Consider the following 11,120-nt stretch of genomic DNA (forward strand, 5'->3'; position numbering starts at 1 on the left):
TTGTCAATTATTAGCCTAAGAGTGAAAATTTGGTCGACACGTCCTCTACCTTTTCTAAAATCGCACTGTTCTTCTCTTAAAACTTTGTCTACGGCATCTCTCAGTCTAAAAAGTATCATATTACTAAGTAATTTACTACCTACAGACACCAGACTAAGGCCTCGATAATTACCACACCCACTTTTATCACCTTTCTTATAAAGTGGCTTAATTAAGGTTTTCCTAAAATCGTTAGGTACTTCCCCTTTTTCAAAAATCATATTCATAATCTTCAATAACTTATTTTTAACCCCAGAGCCACCATATTTAAGAAACTCATTTACCACCCTATCAGCACCTGGAGCCTTATTATTCTTTGTTCCTTTTAGTAATGTTGCTAATTCCTCCTCACACAACAAATATTCTTTCACATCCAAGGTATCACAAACTTTTTCATTTTCCGCTAGATTTTTTCCTGCAACTCTATCTCGGTTAAGCAAATTCTCAAAATGTTCGGCCCATCTCTCTTTAGTTTTTTTCCTTATCGTTAATTGCGACCCCATTCCTATCTTTAACTTGGCCAAGTCTGCATTGACTGCTCCCTCTCAATTTGTTAACATGCCAGTGCAATATTTTACTATTATACCGCCTAGCTGCATCTTCCTAATCCTCGGCAATTTTATCCATGGCCTCCACTTCACACCTCCTTAGTTCATTTTTTAATGCTTTCTCCACTTTCTTTACATTTCTTTTGTTTTCATACGATCTATCACCCAGATATTTCTTGTACAAGTCCTTTTTCCTTTCTATTAAATATAATGCTTTTTCACTAATATTCTTAGCTGCAGTTCTAGCTTTCTTCCCTAATACACCTTCAGCAACTTCAAAAATTATTTTTCTAAAATTATTCCATCCATCTTCCACATTGTCAACTCTTAAATTCTCAAGTTTAGTGTTTAACTGTTCCTGGAAAGTTTCTCTCAAATTCTCATCCTGAAGTCTACCAACATCATAACATCCGAGGAAGTAGCCACCCTTCCAATGTTTAGGCTTTAGATTAACCCTTGACACTACTAGATGGTGATCTTTACTTTTAACATTAATAACGGCATTCCTGCATACCCTAGTATCTTGTATTGATCCTGACAGTCTTCGGTTTATTATAACATAATCAATAAGGTTTGCTGTCTTACCATCACGGGAATGGTTTGCTGTCTAACCATGTTAACTCATGAGCCATTTTATGACCAAACACCGTATTGGTTATAACTAGATTCTTATCCCTACAAAATTGCAAAAGTCTGTATCCGTTACTGTTTTCTTTTCCTACGCCAAGTTTACCTAGGCTGGGATACCATATATCCCTATTTCTACCGACCTGGGCGTTAATATCTCCCAGTAAAAACATCATATTTCCACCTGGGACCTTGTCTATTTGCTCTTGTAACTGTATGTAAAATTCTTCTGAGTCACTAGTATCTCCGTCAGTCGGTTCTACAGGGGCGTATACTACTAAAGCTGATACCCTGATCTTTCTAGTCATAAAATGAGCAATTCGTTTTCTATTATTAATACCTTTCCAGCCTAAACAAGACTTAGCAGCTTCCTTATTCATCATGAGCCCTACTTCCTGTCTATGTACCACATTTTTCCTGCCTGAGTAAACAAATTCTATATCACCTAATTCCATGCTTCCTACCCCTGGGATATGAGCTTCTGAAATTCCTAATAAATCCAGTTTGAATCGTCTGAATTGGTCAGTCAAAATGTCGATAAGATAGACATTTTTTAATGTCGTAACATTCCAAGTTCCAATTTTCATGTTCTTTAAATCATTGAAATTATTTTCGCCTCAGGAAAAGCAATGATCCCGGATACCAGTGCAGGACGGGGATCACATATCTTCTCAAGTGTACATCGAAGTGCTTAAGCCGGCTTCGAACCGGACAGCAAGAAGTCCCTGGGACCTCCATGAATGGAGGCTTTGTGCAATCCTGGGCCCATCTTGGTCACAACATAGTTTTCAGCACTTAGCAATGTTCTTCTATCAACAAGAGTCGAAATCCTGCACAGACAATCTCAAGCCTATTACCTTCGACTCATTATATATTCGTGCATACAAATATTATGCTACTACGGGGATGCACGCCATAATAGACAAATCAGATAGGAAGAGATTTTTCATCCCGCAGACGCCCAACAAAACAAACCAAGCCCAGAAAAATTGCCCATTAGTCAGAATCCCGTGCGAATGCTGTGTCGTTTACTAGGCTATAATTTCCTATTAACAAATTACATAATGAACTGCATAATTAACAAACATTAATTACCTAATTAGCAAACTAGTCGATATTTTGTATATTTATATATTTGCGTATTAATAACAGACACATTTTAGACTACGTTCTGTCTTATTTCAAAGGTACAATATTATTATGAGCCAAAATCAATTAATTATTTTCATTACCCGAATAAATTCAATAAGAAAAAAAAATTAATCCCCAAATAGGGCAAAAAAATTAATATCCAAATAGGGCAAAACATTAAAGACTGTCTAAAGTGCTTCAAATAAGAAATTGTAGCTTACAGCTTACTGCATAAACTGTCGTAATAAAATATTTTGTTTCAGATTGATGATTAATTGAACTTTTAGCTAACAGACGTAACTTGAGGATATAAGATTACAATACTCCAACGGTTTTTAATACAGACATTAGAGATAGCTACTAGAGTTATAGAGCATATGGAATTTTCAGATGGTTATGAGTTTTGATTACTTTATGAAATAGCCACAGTACGATTGTTGAAGCATGGAAATGTTGTGGTTTTTACTTTAATCTTTCCCTTTTTTGATATAAAAAAAAATTAATATCCAAATAGGGCAAAACATTTAAAGATTGTCTAAAGTGCTTCAAATAAGAAATTGTTTCTTCTATTAGCAAATTACCTGATTATCTACATAACTGTCGTAATAAAACTACTTTATGTTTCAGATTTATGATTAATTGAACTTACTGCTAACGGCTTACAGCTTACTACATAAACTGTCGTAATAAAACTATTTTGTTTCAGATTGATGATTAATTGAACTTTTAGCTAACAAACGTAACTTAGGGATATAAGATTCCAACATTCCGACGGTTTTTAATGCAGACATTAGAGATAGCTACTAGAGTTATAGAGCATATGGAATTTTCAGATGGTTATGAGTTTTGATTACTTTATGAAATAGCCACAGTACGATTGTTGGAGCATGCAAATATTGTGGTTTGTACTTTAATCTTTCCCTTTTTTGATATACATTAGGGATATGGGAGAAATTTCTTAGAAACCTTCAAAACCAATCACGGAACCACGATCTACAGTCGTCTCGAAGATAGCTTGAATTGTACATATAACGCTTCAAATTTTCATTCAGTCAGCTGACCTATTATTTGTTTTGTGTTCTCTAGCGCTGTGTCCCTTTAAAAAAGTTTTTTAAGGGTGAATTCATTCAAGTGAGGACTAAAGAAACACAGAAAACAGTTATGAAATTATGTATTTAAGAAAAAGACGAAAAAAGAAGGAATGCCAAATATTATGAAGTCATTTTAAAAGTAAAGTCAGAAATTGCAAATACTTGCTTTCTAATATTATGAACTTTACAATCAGGAATATGCCTCAATTTAAGTTACTTAATGTCAGTAACAAAGAAAAAAACTGGCAAAGAAACAAGGTTTGACATAGCGGTTTTACTCAGAAAAATCAAAACTTTAAAAATATATAACCCTTAGAGGGGTCTTTAACCTACAGGGTCTCATGGTTATTGGCTCTTTTTTAAGCAAATGCATGACACGCACACTTCAACAGAACAGTTTCTTTCAGACTAGAATTATGAACTGCTTTTTATTCAGTATAAGACGACGCATTCAAATGAAATAATATATTTCATATGATAAGCCCTCACATTTATTACCTAACTTTATACTCAACAACGAAATATAGCATAGGCCAGCCACCATCAGAAAATGTGCCGAGATGTAATGTTACACTATTCGAAGAAGGTTCTAAAAATTTGGATGCTTTGGGTTTTGTTGGACCAGAGCCTTTTTCAGTACAAATAACTACCAAACTTTGAAACTTTGAAGTAACTACATCACATGTCATGTGATGGTGATAGGATCATGGAAAAAAAAGACAAGAAATTTTGAACTCAGTTTTTGAGGTTTGACTCAGGAAAGGAAAGCCCAAAATGGAGAAAAACAGGTGAATTGGAAATCTGCCAAATTTGAACAAAACAAGCCGGTAATCCTGTAACTTTTTAGATGGCTTTAACGTGCGTGTTGTTCAGAAGGTCTGTCTTTCTGTCTTTTGGATCTGTTTCTATCATGACTGAGCCAGCTGGCGTTTATGTCCCGTCTCAGGAGATGGGATTACGACAATCTAACTTTCGACTTTATTAATCAAATGTTGACAAAGGCAACATCTTTGGCAAAGAATGAAAAAGGCTCAGTCATATATCTACAGCTTTTGCAGCAGAACTGAATGATCGTGACAAGGAGAGAAGAAAAAAGGCATTGACTCGTGATGAAGAAATACAGAAGATTGGGTCTAATAGAGACCCAAGCATTGCTAAGCTGAGATCGATAACAACGGAAAATGGACTTTATAATAAATTTTACAATGCAATAGAAAAGTAAGATGATACTTTGCTACATTATACACAGATGGTTCTTTTAAGTTGAATAAAGGAAGTGGATGATCAATAGTCATTCCTCGCCATTCACAACTAATATACACAAGAACAGAAAATAAATATTCAACTCAAGCCGAATGTGCAGAAATATTAAGAGCATCAGAGGTAATTAAAACCAGAATTGAGTATTTCACGACTGAAAGCGATCCTTAGGTTCATTGTCGTTGCTTAGATTCTATAGTAATCATAAAAGCTCCCAAGGAAGAGGCACTTGTAAGGCAAATTCAAGACAAACTTATAAGAGCCAAAAAACGGCTTAAAACCTTAAGGTTGTTGGGTGCCTGGGCATGATTTTAATCTTATTGATCAGATTTCGTTGAATTAAAAATTTTAGTCTAAAAAAAATTTGATTTACCTGCATCCTTGTTTGAATATATTGTTTGAAAAATATGTCAAATATTTTTAGTCAAATAAAACTGGTAAGTTATATTCAGCTTTTGTTGATTGGAAAATTCAGCTAAAGCTAACTAAAACCAGGATGAGACAAAAACCGATGGTTTTAATTAAGAAGTCTAATTCACTTTTTGTTCTAGTTTTTGCCAAAAACTTTGAAGCAGCGTTGGTGACCCTAGGAGGTTTCTATATGTCCCCCTCTAAGGACCTCAAAATATTTTAACCTTGATCAAACACGAGCCAAATAGCAATCTGGTCCGTATTTTGTATATTTGTATAGTTGCGTATTAATAACATACATTTTAGACTAAGTTCTTTTCTTATTTCAAAGGTACAGTATTATTGTGAACCAAAAACAATTAATTATTTTCATCACCCGAATCAATTCAGTAACAAAAAAAATAAACACCAAAACCCTTTAAACTCTTTAAACCTTTATGTGTTTCATGCATTCAGAAACAGAATTCTAATATCCAAATAGGGCAAAGCATTTAAAGATTGTCTTAACTGCTATGAATAAAAATTTTTTCTCCTATTAACAAACTAGCTAATTAACTGTAAAAATTGTCGTAATAAAACTATTTTATGTTTCAGATTTATAATTAATTGAACTTACAGCTAACGGAAGTAACTTAGGGATATAAGATTTTAACATTCAAACGGTTTTTAATACAGACATTAAAATAACTACTAGAGTTCTAGAGCATATGGAATCCTTGGATGGTTTTGTGTTTTGATTACTTTCTGAAATAGCCACAGTGCGATTGTTGGAGCACGCAAAGATTGTGGTTTGTACTTTAAATTTTCCTTCTTTGATATATATTAGTGACATGGGAGAACATTCTAAGAAACCATCAACACCATTTATGGTGCCAGGCTGTGAAGTCGTCTCGAAGAGAACTTGAATAGGACTTTAACACTTTAAACTTTCAGTAAGTCAGCTGACTAATTATTTCTGTTACGTTCTGGCACTGTCTCCCTTTCGAAAGATTTTTTTAGGTGTGAATTCATTCCAGTGAGGACTAAAGAATCAAAGAAAACAGAATCACATGAAATTAGGTATAAAAAGTACAAAAAAGCAAGAACAACAAGTGTTATAAAGTCAGTTTAAAAGAAAAGTCGAGAATAGTAAATAATCGCTTACTAATGTTAAGAACTATACAATCAGGCATATACTTTAATTTTAGTCACTAAATGCCAACAACAAAGAAAAAAACTGTATTCAAAACCCCAAGAACCCCAAAAGCCAACTCTTAGAAGTGTTTCTTTTTAAGAAGTAGACGTTCGTGACGTCATTCCTGTCCGAGGAATGACGTATGGATGTATGATAGATAGACATATCTATCAACAAATGATATGACATCATTTTTATACAATCCTAAAAAGGGCTTATCCCAGATTTGTCTCTCACTCACTCGGACTGTCTGTCTTGGCTTTTTCTACAATTAACCATGGCTTAATGCATGCCCGCAACTACTTAATTTTAATTCCAACCGTTTTTTAGCTTGAACCATGCACTGGATCCAAATATTTCAGGTGATCCAAATATTCGTAGGCAGGTTCGTCCAGTTCCACTTTAATCATTTAAATCCTTCGATTAGCTCTAGCATTACTCCTCTACGTTTATATATGGACAAAAAAGAACTAGTTATCTAAATACAGGTTAAATGGACAGAACTTACATTTATTTCGTATATATTTACCGACCTGAAGTCCCAGAGTATACTCAACTCATATTTTGCCATTTTTGTTCTCATCTTGACCAACCACCAGACCCTGCTCCCTCCCTCCCCCAATCCTGGAGAATCTATTTTTATCCACTCTGAAAAATTTGAATGCGTGGACCACTCTGAAAAATTTAATAGGTAAATATAAATAAAATGCGAAAGAGCTAATTTACAAATAGTTAATAAATAAACAAATTTCAAACTCTATAAAAAAAACAAAGCATGATCAATCCCCAATGAAAATCAATATTATTATATTCTAGATGACTTGAATATATTCATTTTTCTACCAGTTTCTGTTGTTAATATTATTGTCAAAATGAAAAAATAATAATTTCAGAATGCGCCATACGATGAAAAAGCTGCGGGATATGATATAAAAAAGAAAGAAAAAATTTGCGACAATAGGAAAGTGAAAAATCATTTATTTTGCCAAGAAGAATTAGAACAAGACTCAAAACCTCTGTCTCTTCTCTTTTCTGGACCTTCATAACACGGCGGAAATAAATTTTAATCTGAGCAGTGTTGCCAGAGATTCACTGTTGCGCTGGCGGAGTTGTTCCCGAAATTCGTAGTGCAGAGTTGCCACCTTGTGTGGTGATTCAAAATTAGCCAAAAAAGCAAAAAAAAAATTTTGTGACGATTATGAGCACAGCATTAAAACGTCTTCGTCAGTCTCCCAAAAAAGGTGTATATAAATGCTCAGCATGTGGATTGGGACTGGATGAAGATGGAAAAGCCGTCCTTTGCGATGGTTGTGAACTCTGGTTTTGCGCCACATGTCTCGACATGTCTGATCCCGAATATGAACTATTTACTAGAATGAGTCACCGTTTGGGATCTACGTGGCACTGCCCTAGGTGTAAACATAGTGATAAGCTTATCACACCTGAAATCATTCGTGAAATAGTGATTGATTCCCTTGCCACGTTCAAAGCAGATCTACAGAACGAACTTGAGACAAAATTCCAGTCACTGTTGAAACCTCTCACTGAACGGATTTCCCTAAGAGATCAGAAAATAGCTTCTAAATGTTCCCAAGCTGATTTAAAACAACAGGTTACCACCGTAGTGTCAGTCGAAGTTTCTAAGGCTAAACAAAGCCTGTTCGATGAAATTTCCGGTAAAATTGACGCAGACTTGCAGAGCCGAGTTCCAGTGCAGGATACTAACCAGGTTCAGCGTGAGCTTGGAGACATTGCACAAAATAAGAAGAATCTAATTTTATTTGGCCCAGAAGAAGACGCTGCAGTGAACAAAAAGTTGTAGAATCAGGTGGACTTAAAGTTTATAAACGAAGAACTCTTGCGCGATTGCCCTGTGAAATGTTCCTTTTCTGTGAGATTGGGTCGTAAACAAGTTAATAGAAGTAGGCCGATAAAAATGATATTCAAATCCCCGCTCGATTGCGATTTGGCCGCCTTCTTCTTAGTGACAAACAACAAAAGTACGAAGAACAAAAGGGAAATCTTTTTGTAAGACAGTGGAGATAATTTGAATGAATATTTCGGCCCTATGTCCAAGGGCCGTCCTCAGCAAGACAAAAATATATAAAAGAAAAAAGACTCACTTCTTTTATATATTTTTGTCTTGTTGAGGACGGCCCTTGGACATAGGGCCGAAATATTCATTCAAATTATCTCCACTGTCTTACAAAAAGATTTCCCTTTTGTTCTTCGTACTTTTGTTGTTTGTGATGGAAAGGCAGTGTGGTCTTCGTCGCTATTTTCTTCTTCTTAGTGAGTAAACAAGATGCTCTTAAAACTAAAATACCAAATTTTCGAGTTTCTCATGACAAAAGTGAAGCCGATTTAATCGATAAGAAGAAGTATGATGTTCTAAAAAAAGAGCTGAATGAGAAGATTGCAGCCGGAGAGAGCGGTTGGAAGATCAAGACACGCAAAAACGGATCGGAATTAGTTCACGAGGAGCCTTTTTGTCGCCAAGCCGGATTTGAGATGTCCGAGTGAAAATCTGCAAGTGATTTATACTAATGCTGACTGTTTGTCTACTAAATGGGAAGAATTTAGTGAGTTAACGTGGGTCCGTGTGCCATATATGGTTGTTGTAACTGAAGTTTTGCCAAAACATTGTAATGACCGATTAGCTTACTTTCAGCATCTAACTGATTATAGTTTAGTGTTTAATAAACAAGCAAAACGAGGGATATGCATTTATATTCATACATCCGTTAAGTTCAGTGAGATTGTTAACCCCATTTTTGATTTGGTGTCTGAGTGCCTTGTAGTTGATATTAAGTTACCTTCGCTGAATAATTATCTGCGTCTTGCTGCTTTTTACAGGGGCCCAACACTTGGTCCATCTAGTTGTGTAAATGATGCCAATATTTTGAATTGTTTGACTTATCTTGTGAAAAATAGTCACAAATTACTTGTGGTGGGTGATTTCAACCCCCCTAATATTGATTGGCAGACGCTGAGCACAAGTCAGCCAGGTGAGTCATATGAACAGACTTATTTAGATAGACTTGATGATTTGTTTTTGCACCAACATGTAAATAGCCCCACACGGGCAAGAGGCGATTCTATTCCCTCAATATTGGCTTTAGTAATTTCGAAACATGTTGATGATATTTTAGGCTTGGAAATGTTTTCTCCACTAGGAAAAAGTGACCATTCTGTAATTCAAATTACTATGAATACATTTGCCCAGCGAGAAAATACTGATTCTCGTAGGTATGATTATGCTAGGGCTGATTATCAGTCAATGAGGGAATTCCTTGTGTCTTTGAATATCACGGATGAGCTGCAGAAAGGAAAAGTGGTGCCTGACGTTGCATTTGAATTTTTTAAACAGGCATTGATAGAATGTAGGGATAGATTTGTTCCTTTGATTAAAATTTATTCTGGCCAAAGGAAGAGACCAAAACTACCTAGACATATACTCAAGTCAATCCAGGAAAAAAATCATCTTTGGAGATCTTCCACTAAACTAAAAAGTGAACAAAAGATTTCGCAAAAATACAGTTCTATGAATCAGGATGATCACATATGGTCATTGTATAAACATGCTAGTAACAGGGCGATAAAGTTGTTAAGAGCAAATAGGGAAGTACTGGAACGACACATTATTCAGTCGAGCAAAACTTTCCCAAAGCAGTTTTGGAAATATGTAAATAGAAACAAGCCGAACTTTTCACCGAGTAACTGCACATTCACGCATCCGGTTACACAACAAAAAATTGATGACGATTTTGATAAAGCATGCATATTTAATGAAACTTTTGCATCAGTTTTTGTTACACCTAACCAGACACATCATGACCAAGATTTAGTTCAGGGAATACATAGTGGGACTTTATCATGTAATGATATAGACTTTAGTGTTGCAGAGGTTCATCAAGTACTTAAAAAGCTTGATACATCTAAGTCCCCAGATATGGATGGATTTTCTAACACTATGATAATACAGATTGCTGATGTAATTACACAACCGCTTACGTTTCTGTACAATCAGTCCTTGGCTACAGGTTCCTGTCCCTCAGGTTGGAAGGAAGCAATGGTTAAATCCCAACACAAAGCTGGTCTAAAATCAGATTTTAAAAATTACCGTCCGATCTCCATCCCATCTATCTTTTGCCGGGTCATGGAAAAGCTGATTGTTGCAAGAATCCAAACTTATTTTGATGAAAATAATCTTTGGAATACTGCCCAGCATGGTTTTCGTAGGAGAAGGTCTTGCAACACTCAACTTCTGGAAGTTATTGTTGATTTTCAGCATTATGCTGATCTTGGTATACCGTTTGATTGCATTTACATAGACTTCGCCAAAGCTTTTGACAAAGTTTCAATGTCACAACTAGTTGAAAAATGTCGACTCTATAATATTGGTGTAAGAACTGTTGATTGGATTGCTGATTATTTGCGTGGTAGGTCTCAATAGGTAATTGTCGGTGAAGCAGCATCTCAATCAATTGATGTCCTGAGTGGGGTACCCCAGGGTAGTTGCTTGGGCCCTTTACTCTTCTGTATTTTCATCAATGATTTACCATCTTGTGTTCGTCATTCGTCAGTGAAGTTGTTTGCTGATGATGCTAAAATTTACCGACCAATACCAACTACCGATGATGAGCCTATACTTCAAGAAGATCTTGATTCAATAACACCATGGTGCGAATCTAATTCGATGTTTGTTAATGCATCAAAATGTGCAGTGCTTCATTACGGGAATAAAAATCAGCCCAGCCGTGCATACTCCCTATCTGGCTCACAGATACCGTCAGAAGAATTTGTACACGACCTCGGTGTTCACTTTGATACACATTT

The 11,120-nt window shown here is 35.5% G+C and overlaps 1 protein-coding gene across 1 annotated transcript; it reads left to right on the forward strand.

The window, feature by feature from the left end:
• The first annotated feature begins 8,892 nt into the window (after nucleotides 1-8,892).
• Nucleotides 8,893-10,737, forward strand: LOC148938983 (uncharacterized). The gene has a single exon (XM_089107419.1). It carries the CDS (start codon nucleotides 8,893-8,895, stop codon nucleotides 10,735-10,737), a length of 1,845 nt encoding a protein of 614 aa, XP_088963545.1.
• Nucleotides 10,738-11,120: the final 383 nt, after the last annotated feature.

The sequence above is a fragment of the Artemia sp. Qi Xiang Cuo genome, unplaced genomic scaffold (assembly GCF_049724085.1).
Source record: "Artemia sp. Qi Xiang Cuo unplaced genomic scaffold, ASM4972408v1 HiC_scaffold_23, whole genome shotgun sequence".
Classification (NCBI taxonomy): Eukaryota; Metazoa; Arthropoda; class Branchiopoda; order Anostraca; family Artemiidae; genus Artemia; species Artemia sp. Qi Xiang Cuo.